The sequence below is a fragment of the Bombina bombina genome, chromosome 6 (assembly GCF_027579735.1).
Source record: "Bombina bombina isolate aBomBom1 chromosome 6, aBomBom1.pri, whole genome shotgun sequence".
Classification (NCBI taxonomy): Eukaryota; Metazoa; Chordata; class Amphibia; order Anura; family Bombinatoridae; genus Bombina; species Bombina bombina.
The window spans coordinates 484,004,564-484,029,296 of NC_069504.1; the positions used below are offsets into that span (position 1 = coordinate 484,004,564).

General features: G+C 35.8%; 1 protein-coding gene across 1 annotated transcript in view; it reads left to right on the forward strand.

The window, feature by feature from the left end:
• PARP6 (poly(ADP-ribose) polymerase family member 6) overlaps positions 1 to 24,733 on the forward strand; it is a 206,470-nt gene that overhangs the window by 94,116 nt on the left and 87,621 nt on the right. Inside the window, exons 4-5 of the mRNA XM_053717311.1 lie at positions 13,136 to 13,196; positions 14,578 to 14,668. Coding sequence (XP_053573286.1) covers positions 13,136 to 13,196; positions 14,578 to 14,668 — 152 coding nt within the window. The remainder of the gene's footprint in view (positions 1 to 13,135; positions 13,197 to 14,577; positions 14,669 to 24,733) is intronic.

Consider the following 24,733-nt stretch of genomic DNA (forward strand, 5'->3'; position numbering starts at 1 on the left):
GCTATGTATAATATGTTGAGCCGTAATTAGGTTTGCGTGCGCTCACAAACCAATAAATATGCTGTCGGAAGCAATTTCGTTTATCCACTGCTTCCAATGGTGCATTACACTTCAATTTTGGCAGCCGAACTCCAGCTGCCGAAAACATTTTTGTGCCCCATACAAAGTATTAGAAGCCGTTAATCTATAAATTATACCAAGTTTCCAGTAAAAGCGCAAACCGCTAATACACTGTCGGAGACTGTCGTTACATTGACCAAAAAATACACCCAGCTCAACTATGTGTAAAAGAGAAAAAAGGAGCTTTTTGATGCCTGGTTCCCATTGAAATTGTAAATCTTGCAAACAATGCAAGTGTCTCAATCTAGAGATACATTGATATATGTATTATATATATATTGTTGTCCAATGTATAGGAATAGTTTCACTTATGTTTTTATTGAAATATCAATATGTATATAAATATAAAAATATATGCAATCATATATGTACATATGTTAAACTAGACCTATGCCTAGGGCAGCAATACATATGACATATTTTAATAAAGTGTAAAATATAATTATTAAAAAAAAAATAGTATTTGCTTATAGTTAAAAAATCTGTATTATAAATAAGTGTATCTTTGTTTCTCTTTAGAGGTGATCACAGGTAAGGAGTTTAGACGTTAAATGTAAATTTTATAGTGTAAGGTCAGGTTGCCATAGCAACTAATGGATTTTCATTAAATCCAACATCAGATGGAAGCGTTAACACAACGTTAACTTACATCTACACGAAAATAGCAACTGCACGCAATATGCAAAATATTTCAACACAGACCTGGTACTAAAATGGAGCCGTAAACTACTTTTAGCTGTCGGCCACTTCAGTAGCTTATAGCTCCATTTTTTATGGCTCAATGGAAGTGAGCCCTAAATGTGGGTATTTATACATAGCGTATGATTATCTCGCCATTCTATGTAAACATAATATAAATGTGTATCTATTACCCTATGGTCCCCTAGGCAGGGACAAAACTACCATTGGTACAACAGGGGCAGTGGCCTAAGTGCTGGGGGGAAAGGTGCTGTAGCAGCCAGTCTATACACAGGAGTGTGTCTATGTGGTCATTATTTGTGTATACATACTCACATTATACAGTGCAGTATACTTATAAGTGTATATAAACATTATTATACAGTACAGCATACTCAAAAGTGTACATCATTATACAGTGCAGTATACTGACCAGTGACAGATACTCACATCAATATACAGTACAGCCTACTCATCAGTGTATAGATACTCACATCATTATACAGTGCAGCATACTCATCAGTGTATAGATACTCACATCATTATACAGTGCAGCATACTGACCAGTGACAGATACTCACATCAATATACAGTGCAGCATACTCATCAGTGTATAGATACTCACATCATTATACAGTACAGTATACTCATCAGTGTATAGATACTCACATCATTATACAGTACAGTATACTCATCAGCGTATAGATACTCACATCATTATACAGTACAGTATACTTATAAGTGTATATATACATTATTATACAGTACAGCATACTCAAAAGTGTACATCATTATACAGTGCAGTATACTTATAAGTGTATATATACATTATTATACAGTACAGCATACTCAAAAGTGTACATCATTATACAGTACAGCATACTGACCAGTGACAGATACTCACATCATTATACAGTACAGCATACTGACCAGTGACAGATACTCACATCATTATACAGTACAGCATACTGACCAGTGACAGATACTCACATCATTATACAGTACAGCATACTCATCAGTGTATAGATACTCACATCATTATACAGTACAGCATACTCATCAGTGTATAGATACTCACATCATTATACAGTACAGCATACTCATCAGTGTATAGATACTCACATCAGTATACAGTACAGCATGCTCATCAGTGTATAGATATTCACATCATTATACAGTGCAGTATACTCATCAGTGAATAGATACTCACTTCATTATATAGCACAGCACACTCATCAGTGTATAGATACTCATATCATTATACAGTACAGCATGCTGACCAGTGTATAGATACTCACATCATTATACAGTACAGTATACTTATAAGTGTATATATACATTATTATACAGTACAGCATACTCAAAAGTGTACATCATTATACAGTGCAGTATACTTATAAGTGTATATATACATTATTATACAGTACAGCATACTCAAAAGTGTACATCATTATACAGTACAGCATACTGACCAGTGACAGATACTCACATCATTATACAGTACAGCATACTGACCAGTGACAGATACTCACATCATTATACAGTACAGCATACTGACCAGTGACAGATACTCACATCATTATACAGTACAGCATACTCATCAGTGTATAGATACTCACATCATTATACAGTACAGCATACTCATCAGTGTATAGATACTCACATCATTATACAGTACAGCATACTCATCAGTGTATAGATACTCACATCAGTATACAGTACAGCATGCTCATCAGTGTATAGATATTCACATCATTATACAGTGCAGTATACTCATCAGTGAATAGATACTCACTTCATTATATAGCACAGCACACTCATCAGTGTATAGATACTCATATCATTATACAGTACAGCATGCTGACCAGTGTATAGATACTCACATCATTATACAGTGCAGCATACTGACCAGTGACAGATACTCACATCATTATACAGTACAGCATACTCATCAGTGTATAGATACTCACATCATTATACAGTACAGCATACTCATCAGTGTATAGATACTCACTTCATTATATAGCACAGCATACTCATCAGTGTATAGATACTCACATCATTATACAGTGCAGCACACTCATCAGTGAATAGATGCTCACATCATAATACAGTGCAGTATACTCATCAGTGTATAGATACTCACATCATTATACAGTACAGCATACTCATCAGTGTATAGATACTCACATCATTATACAGTACAGCATACTCATCAGTGTATAGATTATCACATCATTATACAGTGCAGCATACTGACCAGTGACAGATACTCACATCATTATACAGTGCAGCATACTGACCAGTGACAGATACTCACATCATTATACAGTACAGCATACTCATCAGTGTATAGATACTCACATCATTATACAGTACAGCATACTCATCAGTGTATAGATACTCACTTCATTATATAGCACAGCATACTCATCAGTGTATAGATACTCACATCATTATACAGTGCAGCACACTCATCAGTGTATAGATACTCACATCATTATACAGTACAGCATACTCATCAGTGTATAGATACTCACATCATTATACAGTGCAGCATATTGACCAGTGATAGACAGGGCCGGATTTACATCTCAGGTGCCTGTAGGCACAAAAACCTGAAGCGCCCCCCCCACCCCCCCACCCCCCCTAGAAAAAAGTGGAAAAAATGAGGACTTTTTTTTATTATTATTTAGGACAACTAAAAATAAATATTAGATGTAAAATTACATTTTCCCTTTTATGGAGATACACAAATACACACACCAATTGCAATATTTGTTGTAATGGAAGCTACACCAAAAATCAATATTCACTTGACTCAAATGGCCATACAATTTCTATTATGTATAACAAAAACAAATCATGTTAAACTTTTAATGCAAAATATTCTAAAGAAAACCCTATTTAAAGGGACATCAAATGTGACAGTTTGCTGGGCATTTTATTATTGCACTAGTGCTTGCAGAGAAGTGTGTTAGCCTCTTGCAAAAGAGTTAAACACATAGTCAATGTCAGTTCTGAGACAGCAATACACATCTGTGCAGACCCAGATGGGCTCATAGGACATGTTTATTGACAAGCCATTAGTGTATTGCTTTTCTGGAGATGACTTTGACTATGTGCTTAACATTTTGTTGGAGTCAAACACAGTTTTGTGTAAACAATAGCAATATTAAAACTAGCAGCATGCAAGCTCATCACCATCAACAACCTGTGCAGCCAGTGGAAGAAAATATAAAATGTAGGGAAAAAAATCTTGTAAACTCTGATATTTTTGGTACAAACACACACAGATGTTACATTTATTTTGTTCTGAAATATAAATATCATATGATGTTGCTCTCAAAGGAAAACATGGAATGTTGTAGATTATATGTAATCCAGGGGTCAACAAATGTGTTTAAAATTAGAATTTAGAAATTCAATGGGAGGGGTTTAGTTTTAATCTTTGCCCCTCTCTCCTTCATGGCTCCCTCAACTGCTGTAACATATTCCCAATGAAACACTCGACTTTGTAGGCACCTGGCAGCACAATTCTTACTAAAATAAATGCCCTCATAAAAAAAAAAAAAAAAAAAAAAAAAAATTTTTTTTTTTTTTTTTTTTTTTTTTTTTTTATTATTGACAGGCAGGCGCCCCTCACTGCAAGGCGCCTGTAGGCACATGCCTACTGTGCCTAATGGGAAATCCGGCCCTGGTGATAGATACTCACATCATTATACAGTACAGCATACTCATCAGTGTATAGATACTCACATCATTATACAGTGCAGCATACTCATCAGTATATACATACTCACATCATTATACAGTACAGTATACTCATCAGTGTATAGATACTCACATCATTATAAAGTGCAGTATACTCATCAGTGTATAGATACTCACATCATTATACAGTGCAGCATACTCATCAGTATATAGATACTCACATCATTATAGAGTGTGGCATACTCATCAGTGTATAGATACTCACATCATTATACAGTGCAGCATACTCATCAGTGTATAGATACTCACACCATTATAAAGTGCAGTATACTCATCAGTGTATAGATGCTCACATCATTATACAGTGCAGTATACTCATCAGTGTATAGATACTCACATCATTATACAGTACAGCATAATCATCAGTGTATAGATACTCACATCATTATACAGTGCAGCATAATCATCAGTGTATAGATACTCACATCATTATACAGTGCAGTATACTCATGAGTGTATAGATAATCACATCATTATACAGTGCAGCATACTCAGTCATCAGTGTATAGATACTCACATCATTATACAGTGCACCATACTCATCAGTGTATAGATACTCACATCATTATACAGTGCAGCATACTCATCAGTGTATAGATACTCACATCATTATACAGTGCAGTATACTCATGAGTGTATAGATACTCACATCATTATACAGTGCAGTATACTCATCAGTGTATAGATACTCACATCATTATACAGTGCAGCATACTCATCAGTGTATAGATACTCACATCATTATACAGTACAGCATAATCATCAGTGTATAGATACTCACATCATTATACAGTGTAGCATAATCATCAGTGTATAGATACTCACATCATTATACAGTACAGCATACTGACCAGTGACAGATACTCACATCATTATACAGTACAGCATACTCATCAGTGTATAGATACTCACATCATTATACAGTACAGCATACTCATCAGTGTATAGATACTCACATCATTATACAGTACAGCATACTCATCAGTGTATAGATACTCACTTCATTATATAGCACAGCATACTTATCAGTGTATAGATACTCACATCATTATACAGTGCAGCACACTCATCAGTGAATAGATACTCACATCATAATACAGTGCAGTATACTCATCAGTGTATAGATACTCACATCATTATACAGTACAACATACTCATCAGTGTATAGATACTCACATCATTATACAGTACAGCATACTCATCAGTGTATAGATTATCACATCATTATACAGTGCAGCATACTGACCAGTGACAGATACTCACATCATTATACAGTGCAGCATACTGACCAGTGACAGATACTCACATCATTATACAGTACAGCATACTCATCAGTGTATAGATACTCACATCATTATACAGTGCAGCATATTGACCAGTGATAGATACTCACATCATTATACAGTACAGCATACTCATCAGTGTATAGATACTCACATCATTATACAGTGCAGCATACTCATCAGTATATAGATACTCACATCATTATACAGTACAGTATACTCATCAGTGTATAGATACTCACATCATTATAAAGTGCAGTATACTCATCAGTGTATAGATACTCACATCATTCTACAGTGCAGCATACTCATCAGTATATAGATACTCACATCATTATACAGTGCGGCATACTCATCAGTGTATAGATACTCACATCATTATACAGTGCAGCATACTCATCAGTGTATAGATACTCACACCATTATAAAGTGCAGTATACTCATCAGTGTATAGATGCTCACATCATTATACAGTGCAGTATACTCATCAGTGTATAGATACTCACATCATTATACAGTACAGCATAATCATCAGTGTATAGATACTCACATCATTATACAGTGCAGCATAATCATCAGTGTATAGATACTCACATCATTATACAGTGCAGCATACTCAGTCATCAGTGTATAGATACTCACATCATTATACAGTGCACCATACTCATCAGTGTATAGATACTCACATCATTATACAGTGCAGCATACTCATCAGTGTATAGATACTCACATCATTATACAGTGCAGTATACTCATGAGTGTATAGATACTCACATCATTATACAGTGCAGTATACTCATCAGTGTATAGATACTCACGTCATTATACAGTGCAGCATACTCATCAGTGTATAGATACTCACATCATTATACAGTACAGCATAATCATCAGTGTATAGATACTCACATCATTATACAGTGCAGCATAATCATCAGTGTATAGATACTCACATCATTATACAGTGCAGCATACTCATCAGTGTATAGATACTCACATCATTATACAGTGCAGCATAATCATCAGTGTATAGATACTCACATCATTATACAGTGCAGTATACTCATGAGTGTATAGATAATCACATCATTATACAGTGCAGCATACTCAGTCATCAGTGTATAGATACTCACATCATTATACAGTGCACCATACTCATCAGTGTATAGATACTCACATCATTATACAGTGCAGCATACTCATCAGTGTATAGATACTCACATCATTATACAGTGCAGTATACTCATGAGTGTATAGATACTCACATCATTATATAGTGCAGCATACTCATCAGTGTATAGATACTCACATCATTATACAGTGCAGCATACTCATCAGTGTATAGATACTCACATAATTTTACAGTGCAGCATACTGACCAATGATAGATACTCACATCATTATACAGTGCAGCATACTCATCAGTGTATAGATACTCACATCATTATACAGTGCAGCATACTCATCAGTGTATAGATACTCACATCATTATACAGTGCAGCATACTCATTAGTGTATAGATACTCACATCATTATACAGTGCAGCATACTCATCAGTGTATAGATACTCACATCATTATACAGTGCAGCATACTCATCAGTGTATAGATACTGACATTATTATACAGTGCAGCATACTCATCAGTGTATATATACTCACATCGTTATACAGTGCAGCACATTCATCAGTGTATAGATACTCACATCGTTATACAGTGCAGCACATTCATCAGTGTATAGATACTCACATCATTATACAGTGTGCTATACTTATAAGTGTATATATACATTATTATACAGTACAGCATACTCATCAGTGTATAGATACTCACATCATTATACAGTGCAGTATACTCATCAGTGTATAGATACTCACATAATTATACAGTGCAATATACTCATCAGTATATAGATACTCACACCATTATAAAGTGCAGTATACTCATCAGTGTATAGATACTCACATCATTATACAGTGCAGTATACTCATGAGTGTATAGATACATCATTATATAGTGCAGCATACTCATCAGGGTATAGATACTCACATAATTTTACAGTGCAGCATACTGACCAATGATAGATACTCAAATCATTATACAGTGCAGCATACTCCTCAGTGTATAGATACTCACATCATTATACAGTGCGGCATACTCATCAGTGTATAGATACTCACATCATTATACAGTGCAGCATAATCATCAGTGTATAGATACTCACATCATTATACAGTGCAGCATACTGACCAGTGATAGATATTCACATCATTAAATAGTGCCATACTCATCAGTGTATAGATATTCACATAATTATATAGTGCAGCATACTCATCAGTGTATAGATACTCACATCATTATACAGTGCAACATACTCCTCAGTGTATAGATACTCACATTATTATGCAGTGCAGAATACTGACCAGTTATAGATACTCACATCATTATATAGTGCAGCATACTCATCAGTGTATAGATACTCACATCATTATACAGTGCAGCATACTCATCAGTGTATAGATACTCACATCATTATACAGTGCAGCATACTCATTAGTGTATAGATACTCACATCATTATACAGTGCAGCATACTCATCAGTGTATAGATACTCACATCATTATACAGTGCAGCATACTCATCAGTGTATAGATACTCACATCATTATACAGTGCAGCATACTCATCAGTGTATATATACTCACATCGTTATACAGTGCAGCACATTCATCAGTGTATAGATACTCACATCGTTATACAGTGCAGCACATTCATCAGTGTATAGATACTCACATCATTATACAGTGCGCTATACTTATAAGTGTATATATACATTATTATACAGTACAGCATACTCATCAGTGTATAGATACTCACATCATTATACAGTGCAGTATACTCATCAGTGTATAGATACTCACATCATTATACAGTGCAGTATACTCATCAGTATATAGATACTCACACCATTATAAAGTGCAGTATACTCATCAGTGTATAGATACTCACATCATTATATAGTGCAGCATACTCATCAGGGTATAGATACTCACATAATTTTACAGTGCAGCATACTGACCAATGATAGATACTCAAATCATTATACAGTGCAGCATACTCCTCAGTGTATAGATACTCACATCATTATACAGTGCGGCATACTCATCAGTGTATAGATACTCACATCATTATACAGTGCAGCATAATCATCAGTGTATAGATACTCACATCATTATACAGTGCAGCATACTGACCAGTGATAGATATTCACATCATTAAATAGTGCCATACTCATCAGTGTATAGATATTCACATAATTATATAGTGCAGCATACTCATCAGTGTATAGATACTCACATCATTATACAGTGCATTATACTCCTCAGTGTATAGATACTCACATCATTATGCAGTGCAGAATACTGACCAGTGATAGATACTCACATCATTATATAGTGCAGCATACTCATCAGTGTATAGATACTCACATCATTATACAGTGCAGCATACTCATCAGTGTATATATACTCACATCGTTATACAGTGCAGCACACTAATCAGTGTATATATACTCACACCGGTATACAGTGCAGCATAATCATCAGCGTATAGATACTCACATCATTATACAGTGCAGCATACTGACCAGTGATAGATACTCACATCATTATACATTGCAACATTCTCATTAGTGTATAGATACTCAAATCATTATACAGTGCAGCATACTGACCAGTGATAGATACTCACATCATTATACAGTGCAGCATACTGACCAGTGATAGATACTCACATCATTAAATAGTGCCATACTCATCAGTGTATATATATTCACATAATTATATAGTGCAGCATACTCATCAGTGTATAGATACTCACATTATTTTACAGTGCAGCATACTCATCAGTGTATATATACTCACATCGTTATACAGTGCAGCACACTGATCAGTGTATATATACTTACATCGTTATACAGTGCAGCATACTCATCAGTGTACAGATACTCACATCATTATACAGTGCACTATACTTATAAGTGTATATATACATTATTATACAGTACAGCATACTCAGTGTATAGATACTCACATCATTATACAGTGCAGTATACTCATCAGTGTATAGATACTCACATCATTATACAGTGCAGTATACTCATCAGTGTATACATACTGACATCATTATACAGTGCAGTATACTCATCAGTATATAGATACTCACACCATTATACAGTGCAGTATACTCATCAGTGTATAGATACTCACATCATTATACAGTGCAGTATACTCGTCAGTGTATAGATACTCACATCATTATACAGTGAAGCATACTCATCAGTGTATAGATACTCACATCATTATACAGTGCAGTATACTCCTCAATGTATAGATATTCACATCATTATACAGTGCAGTATACTCATCAGTGTATAGATACTCACATAATTATACAGTGCAGCATACTCATCAGTGTATAGATACTCACATCATTATACAGTGCAGCATACTCATTAGTGTATAGATAGTCACATCATTATACAGTGCAGTATACTCATCAATGTATAGATACTTACATCATTATACAATGCAGTATACTCATCAGTGTATAGATACTCACATCATTATACAGTGCAGCATACTCATCAGTGTATAGATACTCACATCATTATACAGTGCAGCATACTCATCAGTGTATAGATACTCACATCATTATACAGTACAGCATGCTCATCAGCGTATAGATACTCACATCATTATACTGCACAACATACTCATCAGTGTATAGATACTCACATCATTATACAGTGCAGTATACTCATCAGTGTATAGATACTCACATCATTATATAGTGCAGCATACTCATCAGTGTATAGATACTCACATCATTATACAGTACAGCATACTCATCAGTGTATAGTTACATCATTATACAGTGCAGCATACTCATCAGTGTATAGATACTCACATCATGATACAGTACAGCATGCTCATCAGTGTATAGATACTCACATCATTATAAAGTGCAGTTTACTCATCAGTGTATAGATACTCACATCGTTATACTGTACAGCATGCTCATCAGTGTATAGACACTCACATCATTATACAGTGCAGCATACTCATCAGTGTATAGATACTTACATCATTATACAGTGCAGCATACTCATCAGTGTATAGATACTCACATCATTCATTATACAGTGCAGCATACTCATCAGTGTATAGATACTCACATCATTATACTGCACAGCATACTCATCAGTGTATAGATACTCACATCATTATACTGCACAGCATACTCATCAGAGTATAGATACTCACATCATTATTATTATGTTTGCCTCACATAATAATAGATACTCACATCATTATACAGTGCAGTATACTCGTCAGTGTATAGATACTCACATCATTATACTGTAAAGCATACTCATCAGTGTATAGATACTCACATCATTATACAGTGCAGTATACTCCTCAGTGTTTAGATATTCACATCATTATACAGTGCAGTGTACTCATAAGTGCATAGATACTCACATCATTATACAGTGCAGCATACTCATCAGTGTATAGATACTCACATCATTATACAGTGTAGCATACTCATCAGTGTATAGATACTCACATCATTATACAGTGCAGTATACTCATCAGTGAATAGATACTTACATCATTATACAGTACAGCATGCTCATCAGTGTATATATACTCACATCATTATACTGCACAACATACTCATCAGTGTATAGATACTCACATCATTATACAGTGCAGTATACTCATCAGTGTATAGATACTCACATCATTATATAGTGCAGCATACTCATCAGTGTATAGATACTCACATCATTATACAGTGCAGCATACTCATCAGTGTATAGTTACATCATTATACAGTGCAGCAAACTCATCAGTGTATAGATACTCACATCATTATACAGTACAGCATGCTCATCAGTGTATAGATACTCACATCATTATACTGCACAACATACTCATCAGTGTATAGATACTCACATCATTATACAGTGCAGTATACTCATCAGTGTATAGATACTCACATCATTATATAGTGCAGCATACTCATCAGTGTATAGATACTCACATCATTATACAGTGCAGCATACTCATCAGTGTATAGTTACATCCTTATACAGTGCAGCATACTCATCAGTGTATAGATACTCACATCATGATACAGTACAGCATGCTCATCAGTGTATAGATAATCACATCATTATACAGTGCAGCATACTCATCAGTGTATAGATACTCACATCGTTATACTGTACAGCATGCTCATCAGTGTATAGATACTCACATCATTATACAGTGCAGCATGCTCATCAGTGTATAGATAGTCACATCATTATACAGTGCAGCATACTGACCAGTGACAGATACTCACATCATTATACAGTGCAGCATACTGACCAGTGACAGATACTCACATCATTATACAGTGCAGCATACTGACCAGTGACAGATACTCACATCATTATACAGTGCAGCATACTCATCAGTGTATAGCTACTCACATCGTTATACTGTACAGCATGCTCATCAGTGTATAGATACTCACATCATTGTACAGTGCAGCATACTCATCAGTGTATAGATACATCATTATACAGTGCAGTATACTCATCAGTGTATAGATACTCACATTATTATACAATGAAGCATACTCATCATTGTATAGATACTTACATCATTATACAGTGCAGCATACTCATCAGTGTATAGATACTCACATCATTATATAGTGCAGCATACTCATCAGTGTATAGATACTCACATCATTATGCTGCACAGCATACTCATCAGTGTATATATACTCACATCATTAGATAGTGCAGTATACTCATCAGTGTATAGATACTCACATCATTCATTATACAGTGCAGCATACTCATCAGTGTATAGATACTCACATCATTATGCTGCACAGCATACTCATCAGTGTATATATACTCACATCATTAGATAGTGCAGTATACTCATCAGTGTATAGATACTCACATCATTATACTGCACAGCATACTCATCAGAGTTTAGATACTCACATTATTATTATGTTTGCCTCATACTTTTCTGACAACTGAAGGCCAGGGGCAGTTAGAAGGGTCATGCACTCCTTTCAACAACCAGATATTATTTATTTCTAAAATAAATATAAAATAAAAATATTTGAAGAGCATACAAGTTTGTAAATTTGCATGTGAACAGCTAGTCTTAATGTCCTAACCCTCTGTATTACTTTACTGTTCTGATCACAGGGAATATGGAACCATCGATGATGCTGATATCGACCTGCACATTAACATTGGATTCCTTGATGTATGTTTTTTTCCTTTCTTTTAGCCCACCAGCTCTGTGTCTTTTCTGTTTTTTAACTCTCTCTTTCTTTCTTTTACTATTGTCTTCCAAATGTATTATTCTCTATATACTTACAGGAAACTGGCACTTAAAGGGACATAAAACCCAATCATTTTCTTTCATTATTCAGATAGAAAATAAAATTGAAAGAACTTTCCAGTTTACTTCTATTATATAATTTGAGTCATTCTCTTGGTATCCTTTGTTGAAGGAGCAGCAATGCACAACTGGGAGCTAGCGGAACACATTAGGTGAGCCAATAACATGAGTCATATATGTGCAGCCACCAACCATCAGCTCCTGAGCCTACCTAGGTATGCTTTTCAAGAAAGGATACCAAGAGAACAAAACAAATTAGGTAATAGAAGTACAATGGAAAGTTGTTAAAAATCACGTGCTCTATCTGAATCATGAAAAAAAAATGGGTTTATGTCCCTTTTATTGCATGATCATAGTGCTATTGTTGTTATTACTACTACATTGCAGATTTTTACTGTAGGTTTGTTCCTATCTCTCTCTCTCTCTGAACTTCTTAGATCCATACCTTCCCTCCCGGTCTCTTGTCTGTGCACTTGTACTTCGCTCTTTGCTTGTGTATTTTCACATAGGGCCAGACTAGGAGTGGGGCGCTAACAGTTACGTACGAGCGAAAAAGGGGTTTATCGTGGCTGTTTGCGCTCGTTGAGGTTACTGCTTGTATTACAATTTGAAAGTAAAAGCTTGAGCGTAATCGCAATTTACACTAGAAAAATTATCGCATCCTCAGAGCTTTGGTTTACTGTTTTGTGAAACAAAAAGGTTGAACAAAACCCCTCAAAAATGCATTACAAAGTACAGTTACACTCATAAATAACACATGGATATTCCTATATATTTTTGTATATATCTATAGATATATATTTTACCACAAAACCATCAGCTATATATGTATAGAACTATGTATTTATGAATAAATAAAACATATTCTTGTATGTGAAGAACATTGGAATGTGAAATATTTATTTAAATATATTTATAGTTTAATGTCGGGTTAGGGCACTTGAGAATATGCGATCGGGGTTGCGCATAGGATGTAAGGGTTTTTTTTTTTCCAATTTTTTTGCTCAATTGACTTTTATGGGGGAATATGCATCAAAAAATGTTTACTTTCAACTTCTAATATGAGCCCTACCCGATGCAAGCAAAACATTTTTACTTTTTTAGGAGTTAGCACTCGAGTGGGAGTGTTTAATATGGCTTCACTTGTTATCTGGCCCATAATTGGCTTTCTTTTACATTATTTTTTCACGTCTTGCAATAGTATTCTTTTCTCTTTCACTTTGTTCTTCTGTCTCTTTTGTAGGAAGAGGTAGCAACTGCTTGGAAGGTTATCCGTACAGAGCCTATAGTCCTACGCTTGCGCTTCTCCCTCTCTCAGTATCTGGATGGGCCTGGTTAGTACTAATTGTTCATCTTTTTCTTTCTGTTAGCTATTTGTGCCTGTTGCTCTTTGTTATGATGGTCATTATTTCTTTGGTTTCCTCCTCTATCTACATGTAAAATATTTATGCTATATTAACTTTACATCAGTTGGCCTATAAATAAAGTACACCTAAAATATAGAAACAATTAAAGTGAAGGTAAACTTTCACAAATTAGTGCCCGGTTTTTAAAACAGGGGCACTTTCATTCATAAAAGTTTACATTTCACCGGTTTTGTTAAAATACCTTTTCTTCTTGCAAGGCTGACCAGCGATCCACCGCCCGAAGCTCGTCTCTTCTTACGTGAGCAATGACGAATTTGGCTTCCTCCAATCACGGCTTCCCCTCCAGAGCAAACATTGCCTTAGGCCACACCGTGATTGGAGGAAGCCGGATTCGTCATTGCTGACATATGAAGAGACGAGCAGCGGGCGGGGGATCGCTGCTCCGGCTCGCAACAAGAAAAGGTAATTATATTAACATAACCGGTGAAATGCAAACATTCATGAATAAAAGTGCCCCTGTTTTTAATAGTAGTTTTAAAAACCGGACACTCATTTGTGAAAGTTTGCCTTCACTTAGATAACAATATATTTATTGATTTGTATTTTGTTTAACCTCTTCAATGCTGAGCCATTCCAAACCCCTGTATTTAAATCAACTCTTTGCATTTTTAAACATAATTTTCAATTATTTTTCTATTTACACACATAAATCATAACTTTTTTCAGCAAACCAAGCACTTTTAGAAATTTTAACTTTAGTTTCCAAAACATACAGCAATGGCATAAAGGCTCCATACAGGATGCAGTAAAATGTTTTTGGTTTATTTATTTCTGTTAATTTTCCACATTTTGCATTCTTTTAAGAAAATGAGTTTGAATATTATTTCTTACCATAAACATATTAGATTTATAACTACAGAACATTCTGATTTTACTAAAGGGTGACAACTCATTTTATATACATGCACCCATTCTTGTTTAAACACTTGCTTCAAGTGCTGTATGGCTATGCACCTTTATTGTAGCAACTGTTTCCTTAGTAAGCCCCCTGCTGGACAGTTTTGTATGTGGAATGATCATTATATAAAAAGCCACATTCCTGCTTCACGAGTATCTTGTTACTTGATTTGCTATAGCTCATCATTCTTTACATTACTTTGCATGGCTCTATTTTTGTCTTGCCTTATACCTGTCCTGACCTTTGAATTGTGACCTGACCTTTCTTTGAATTGTGATCCTTATAATGTATATATTTTAGCTGTGACCTGATTACTCCTACTATATGCTTTTACCTTAACCATAATCTGTGATCTGACTATGGTTTTTGCCCATAATTCCTTACTTCTTCAACCAGCCAATCCCTTTAGATACTTTAGTGGAAGGTATTTGTGTCTTTAAAAAAAATAAAAAAAAATAGAGTCTGGAGTACTTAGGGGAAACATTTTATTGAAGGTGTTTGTTATAAATGATGGCTGTAATTGTCTTGCACCAGTGATGCAATCTTACTCAGGCCTCTACTTATCAGTGAATGTAAAATAGAATAGTTTAAAATAAGTCCTTTTCAAGTCTGAAAAGTAAACTATCTATAGTTGGGAAGATAGATAGGGTAGACATTATCTTTAGTATAACATACAAATGTAATATGTCCTCCCTCTAAGGGTCTATTTTTTTTTAACATTATTTTGAGGAGTTTATTCTTATATATAATTTTTATATGTCCTACAGCAGTGTTTCTCAACCCCCAACAGGTCAGATTTTCATATCTTAACTAGAACACAAGTGAAATAATCAGCTGATGGGTGAGAGCAGGTTAGTTACCATAGTTACCGATCAGCTGATTATGTGCTCTAGTTAAGATATCATGAACCTGTCCTGTAGGGTACTTGAGGACAAGAGTAGAGTAACACTGTCCTACAACACTTATTATGGGTTAGCAACTTATTAGAACAAATTTTGGAAAATGATTTTTTTCTTTTCTTTAAATTGTCTAGAACTTGAAGCATAAAAGACTAATTTGCCTATGCCAAATATGGTTCTATAACAGATACTATCATTATTAGAGCTTTACATATTTAGTAGACCTGTTATTGTGTTGATTCTGGATTCTGCTTTGTAGACAAACCTAATTTAAACTTATAACGTTGGGAGTTGGGAATTTGAAATGATGGTAATGTGATCACCAAAAGTATCTATTGATCCTCTATTGCACAAGTGAATGGCCCATATCCCCATTATGCAAATTTTAATGAACCCATTGTACAGTTTTTTTCCTTTTAAAAACAAAATCTTAAGGAAATAAAACAGTCCACTGGAATGCAGTAAAATATCTTGTTCAGTTCCCAATCAATGGAACCTGCTGTGGTCCTAGAATAATGATATGTTGATTTGATATGTTTATATTACCAATACATTTATTTTATAACTGCTATTATTTTGACTTTCTGAACAATATTGATACAATATGATACATTTAACGGTTTTGCAAGGTGATGTTTGTTTTTTATTTTTGCATATAAACCCTAGAGAAGAGTGGTTGACATTTATAATACAGGGGGAATGGGGAGATAGGTAGCATTAAGAAACAGTGGGAGCAAATGATAACTTGGAGCGGAGGACACATTTTAAATAATAATCAGATCAGTGTTTGTTATGTGCGCAAAGTGTAATTATTATCAGATAATGCCAGGGATAAATTATGGATGAAAATGCAGTTTATTTAATTTATTAACAATAGTGAGTCAAAAAGAAAAATTAGCAAACTATCGGCTAGATTAAGAGTTGTGCATTAAGGTAAAAAAGCAGCGTTAAGAGGTCCTAATGCTGCTTTTTTACGCCCGCTGCTATTACGGGTCTTGCAGGTATAGGTGTACCGCATACTTCTTTGGCCTTAGCACAAAACGATTTACGTAAACTTCGTAAAGTGTTTTTTCTATGGGACTTCCATAGCGCCGGTATTACGAGTCTGTCCTGGGAGGCCAAAAAGTGAGCGGTACACCCTACCCTGTCAAGAGTCCTAACGCATTTAAAAGTCAGTAGTTAAGAGTTTTATGGTACAACGCCGTAACATAAAACTCATAGCTAGAGTGCTAAAACGTACACTAACACCCATAAACTACCTATTAACCCCTAAACCGAGGCCCTCCAGCATCGCAAACACTAAAATTAAATTTTTAACCCCTAATCTGCCACTCCGGACACCGCCGCCACCTACATTATATTTATGAACCCCTAATCTGCTGCCCCCAACATCGCCGCCACCTACATTATATTTATTAACCCCTAATCTGCCACCCATAATGTCGCTGCAACCTACCTACACTTATTAACCCCTAATCTGCCGCCCCCAACGTCGCCGCCACTATAATAAACATATTAACCCCTAACTGCCGCACTACCGCCTCACAAACATTAGTTAAATATTATTAACCCCTAATCTGTCATCGCTGACACTACCTACAATTATTAACCCCTGATCTTCCGCCCCAACGTCGCCGTCACTATACTAAATTTATTAACCCCTAAACCTAAGTCTAACCTAACCCTAACACCCCCTAACTTAAATATAATTACAATAAATCTAAAGAAAACCTACTATTAATAACTAAATAATTCCTATTTAAAACTAAATACTTACCTATAAAATAAACCCTAAACTAGCTACAATATAACTAATAGTTACATTGTATCTAGATTAGGGTTTATTTTTATTTTACCGGCAAGTTTGTATTTATTTTAACTAGGTACAATAGTTATTAAATAGTTATTAACTATTTAATAACTACCTAGCTAAAATAAATACAAAAGTACCTGTAAAATAAAACCTAACCTAAGTTACAATAACACCTAACACTACACTATAATTAAATAAATTAACTAAATTAAATACAATTACCTAAATTAAATAAAATTAAATTAGCTAAAGTACAACCCCCCCCCACTAAATTACAGAAAATAATAAACAAATTAAAATTAAAAGGGCCTTTTGCGGGGCATTGCCCCAAAGTAATCAGCACTTTTACCTGTAAAAAAAATTACAAACAACCCCCCCAACAGTAAAACCCACCACCCACACAAACAACCCCGCAAATAAAATACTATCTAAAAAAAACCTAAGCTCCCCATTGCCCTGAAAAGGGCATTTGGATGGGCATTGCCCTTAAAAGGGCAGTTAGCTCTTTTGCAGGCCCAAACCCAAACCTAAAAATAAAACCCACCCAATACACCCTTAAAAAAACCTAACACTAACCCCCTGAAGATCGACTTACAGTTCTGAGGACCAGACATCCATCATCAAGGAAGCGGCAGAAGTCTTCATCCAACCAGGCCGAAGTCTTCAACAAAGCCAGGAGAAGTCTTCATCCTAGCCGGGCAAAGTGGTCCTCCAGACGGGCAGAAGTCTTCATCCAGACGGCATCTTCTATCTTCATCCATCCGACGCGAAGCAGGTCCATCTTCAAGACATCCTACGCAGAGCATCCTCTTCATCCGACGACTAAAGATGAATGAAGGTACCTTTAAGTGACGTCATCCAAGATGGCGTCCCTTAGATTACGATTGGCTGATGAAGAGGATGCTCCGCGTCGGATGTCTTGAAGATGGACGTCTGGGTGAAGACTTCTGCCCATCTGGAGGACCACTTTGCCCGGCTTGGATGAAGACTTCTCCCCACTTCGTTGAGGACTTTGGCCCGGTTGGATGAAGACTTATGCCTTAAAATATAAAATAACCATTAATACATTACTATAAACCAATTTGAGGTTTCAGCTTTTTCAGATAAGTTATTTTCACCATCATATAAAGAGAATGTGCAATTCTGGAAATAAAATGTTAGGCCCAATTTTGCTTTATAGAGACTGTAATCCAAGGCAGCAGGTCAATTTAGCAGTCAGTTTAAGCAGCATCAGCCCTCTTTTACTCCTGTGCATAAGACTTTATCAAGTGATAAAGCCCACCTTTATTCTAATCATTGATGAAAATTTGGATACACCCTAATTGAAGCTTGTCTCTCATTCGTCCTAACGGAACTGTCTTTCCATTGGTTCTTTGAGAATGCATATGGTGATTTCAGATTATTTGACACTACAATACCCTTTGGTTGAAAAGACAAGAAAACAGAGAGCAGCCCATCTATGAGTAAAAGTTTTAATAAATCCGCAAAGTGCGCAATGTAAAAGTGAACACTTACAAGAAGTGAATAAAAACAAGCCCAATCTGTTAAGCTCTGAGTGATACAGCCGTCCAAAAGAAGCCAGGAGATGTTGAACAGTTTACCCACACCACATCCGGGAATTGTGCAGAAACCCGTGGGCTGATAGGGGAAAGCCTGGATGATCCGATGACGCCAATGACGTCAGAGCGTTGGATGACCTCAAAGCATTTCGTCTGGTAACTTCCAAACTTTGTCAAGAAGAGTATACCCTTTGGTTGCAATTCTCGCATAAACCACCAGAGGGCAACATGAGCAGGAAAACGGCTTTGTTAGCAAAGTACTATTATAGCCAAATGTATATTTTTAGGTGTTCATTTAATATATTATATTTCCTATTATTAATAAATTACATGTTCAACATATATGGGACAAATTAATATTACTGAAGATGTGCATATCAATATCAAACACGAGTATATTGATTTAGTATGTATTCCCATACAATCTAAATATTAGGTTTATACATAACATTAAATCTATATAATATACCTATCTGGTGTATGCTTCCATACAATTCTACTTATAACATTTTAGTAGATGTATTTAAAATCACATTTATATGAAGGGGCTTAAAAGAATAACAATACTTTCAGCATGGATTCAACTATTTTCTCAGTTTACAATTATCATCTTTTACAGTTATTATTTTATTATTTAGTGTGTAACTATATGATGTGACTCAGGGCACACACCATACAGGCACTCTCGTAACAGCATTTATTAGCCCCATCTGGAGACCAATCTGTTCCTCAGATGTCTGGAAGATAGAAGAACAAAAATATGTTATATAGTTTAAATGGGATTATTATTATTGTTTATTTATTACAGAAGTCTGAGATACATTTCATATTTAGTGTTTCACTGTTTGATTTGATTTACAGCACCAACTACACAGGCATTGTCCGTTTCAGAAAATAGAATCTTTTGTACAATCTAATTTTCAGTTGCCAAATAGTTCAATATCTCCAATACATTTATTTAATATAGCAGACGCTTATCTAATATATTACTGTTAGGCATTTCTCTCAGATCCATAAATATACATTTATATAATACTGAGGCACACCATAACTGAAAATTAGTCATAAGTTGTACTTTAAAATCTCAGTTTTGATGCTTTCAATCTTATGGTTTTAAAAGATTTTCTTTGTCATTCAATAGAAACGCTACGTCTGGATATCTATGTATTTAGTTGGCTCAGTGATTAATCATTTATTTATCAGCATGCCTGTGTTAATTGCCACATCCTCAAGATTCTGCTTGTGTTTCTCAACTAAGGTACATAATCTTGTCACCATCACCCCAGGGGTCTGTGCTAAGGGGGCTGGAGTTTACCACCGCTAACTCTAACATGCTGACAGTCAGTGCCCCCCATGTGCCTGCTTGTCTGCTGGGCTATCTAAAAATAAATTCACAAAGACACACAGCCCTGTTTAATGCTTAATCTATCATTTGGAATTAGAGGAGCAGATGAGAGTAGGTTACAAGTTCCAGTCCAGTGTAATAAATAGCATGCACAATCGGAAAAATATTTTACACTGGACTGGAACTTGTAACCTACTCTTATCTGCTCCTCTAATTCTAAATGATAGATTGAGCATTACGTATTTTTTTCTCCCATTTTTCAGCTAGATGGAACTTGTAAAACCTATTCATCTGCTCCTCTATTCTAACTGATAGATTGCGCATTAAGTATTTTATTTTTTTTCAAAAAAATAAAATACGTAATGCACAATCTATCAGTTGGAATAGTGGAGCAGATGAGTAGGTTAAAGTTTTACAACACAAGCTGAAGCTGCAAAGCACATAAGTGACTGTCAAATATTTTCTTCTCCTATCAGTTACTTATCGGTTTGTTGAATGTAACTGTAGGCAGTGTAGGATGAGGGCTCAAGTGTATCAAGTAGGGCATCTGGGTAGCAGTCAGATGATGAATGCAAGATTTGAGCTCAGGAAGCAGATGTAGACACACTTCCCGCCAGGCAGCTATTTCTTTCTGGTGCTCCCTTGCACATGCGCAGGGAACCCATCAGCGCTGGTCATGTTCTCCTGGTGCTGTCAATCACCAGAAGAACATGACCGTCTCTGATTGGCTCGAGGCAGCATGAGGGATGCCTCCTATTGGTCAGTAATTTGCTGCAAATAGTTTTAATGTTGTTTTACAACCAGTGGATGGCACTGCTGCTATTGAAGTAATGTATCCATGTTTTGCTATGTAGAGATGCAGCCCTGTATGATGCCTCTCCATAGTGTTATATGGATGGGGAAAAAAATTGTTTTTTTTTTATAAAATTTTTTTTTAATTAAAATTAATTTAATTCAACTTTGGCCCCATATTGCAGGGGGTGCCTTGCATCCCCTGCCTCCTATGACTGCACGTCCCTGGTATTTTGTTACAATATATATCTATACCTATATAAATATTAGAAATACTTAGAACATATTCCCCTATGTGCAAAACATTCGAATTTGAAATATTTACAGTAAATACATAGTTAAAACATTTAGAAAATTTTGCATAAATATGTTTTTGCACGTTATCATGTACTTAACTGCATAAGGCTCAAATGCACTTGTATATGTATATATATATGTGTATTATTATTATTATTAGTTATTTGTACAAGGTAACATTTATAGGGATCAAATGGGTAGAGGGCCCTGCGTAGAGTCGCACTGTGGAAGTCAGCTCTTATGAAGGTGATCTGCAAATAGTTGGGCTTGTAGGCTTACATGCTAAGGGGGTTCAAAGGGATAGCAATGGAGGAGAGTAACTGGTATTAGGAAAGGTTTGTGTAGGTTGTATGGATCCCTAAACAGTAGAGTTGTTAGTGAGTGCTTGAAGCTTTCAAAACTAGGGCAGAGTCTTGTGGAGTGAGGCAGGGAGTTCCACAAGATGGGAGCCAGTATGGAGAAGCCCTGTAAATGGGAATGTGAGGAGTTCACAAGAGAGGAGGAGAGGATGAGGTCATGAGTAGAGCAAAGGCGATGTGAGGGAGAGTACTGGGAGACAAGGTCTGAGATATAGGGGGGAGCAGTGCAGTTGAGGGCCTTGTATGTCAGACTCAGAATTTTGTGTTTAATCCTGGAGGCAAGAGCAAGCCAGTAAAGGAATTGGCAGAGAAGTGCAGCAGATGAAGAGTGACGTGTAAGGAAGATGAGCCTGGCAGAGGCATTCATTATGGATTTAAAGGAGCTAGGCAGCAGCTAGGGAGCCCAGAGAGGATGGAGTTGCATTAGTCGAGGTGGGAAAGGATGAGAGAGTGGAATACAATCTTAGTTGTGTGATAACCAAAAGTTATCTAATATTGTGATGATTTAAATATGGAAAAATAAAGGTTTTGTTGCTCTTTTCTTAAAATAAGCAAGAGAAAATGATTTATTAAACTTACTTATTTAAGGTGAGTCATTAATTTTGTAATTGAAAGAATATTATGGAACTTCACAAAGGTATGAATATATAAATATTCAGGAAAGATTATGAGTAATTGAGATTTAAGTTCAGAGAAAGTCATATGTGTTACAAAAATATGCAACTGTAAATGCTGATTAAAGCAGATAAAGCAAAGCAAAGGATAAGACTGCTTGATAAGGTAAAGGTAATTTCTTCACGCACTCACACTTTCACGCAATAAAATATATACACAGTCCAGACATACTAGCTAATCTCCCAAACCGCAAACTACTGAGTCAGATGAGAATCACAATAAAGGTTAAAGGTATCTCCAATAATAAACAATGGTGTTTAAAGTTTAACCTTTATGAACGAATAAATAGTAGCGTGGAGAGCGGTACTTATCTTAACAGTAGCGGTGTTATGAAGCGTGGGTAGCGGTAATGCCTTTTGGGTATAAAGATTGAGAGGTAAGTTGCAGCTCTTAGGTTCAGCGTCTGTTTGGTGTGAGCGCGACTTCGGCGTGGTGAAAGAAGTTCCGTTTGGCGGATGAATCCGGAAGATGGTCCCGGTCAGGATAGAGGCAAAAGTAGATACCCAGCGGGTATCGAAGGAGAATGTAAAAGACCTGAAGGTTAAGCAACAAATGTACAATATGGTAGTAGCTCCACAGAGGAGCAAGGAGAAGTGAGAAACAACTTCAATTTTCAGGCCCTGATTAATGGGTAAGCACTTCCTTAAATAGGAAGGAAGTGCTAATGCAGGTTTTAGATTTAAAGGGATATCACATGCCCCCTTCCTCAGGGAATCACCCCTGGGGATTCTGCGTGAGGTTTAAGTGGATATTTCTTATGAAAGAACTTGATCAATCGGGGCGAATGGACTTCGGAATGAATGAGCCAGGAGTTTTCCTCAGGGCCGTAACCTTTCCATTTAATGAGATATTCCAGTTTATTTCTGTGTATCCTAGAATCCAGTATGGATTCAACCTCGAATTCTTCTTGATGATCAACCATAACAGGTGGTGGCGGAATAGAAGAAGGATGGTTTTTGGTTGGGAATGGTTTCAACAATGAGATATGGAAAGAAGGATGTATTTTGTAGTCTTTTGGTAGTTTAAGTCTAACCACATTGGAATTTATCACATGTTCTATTGGAAACGGACCCAAGAATTGATTCGCAAGTTTCTTGCTAGGAACTTTGAGTTTAAGATTTTTTGTTGAGAGAAGTACTAAGTCCCCAACCTTATAATCAGGACCCCTACGATGTTTTAAGTCATAGTATGATTTTTGATATTGTTTGGCTTCATGTAGATGTCTTTTCAGAACAGTTAACCTTTCGTGGAGGTTAGATGTAAATTCAGTAGCTGTGGGAGAGTTTACAGATTTGTTAGAGAGAGATATAGTGTTTGGGTGGTAACCATATGTTG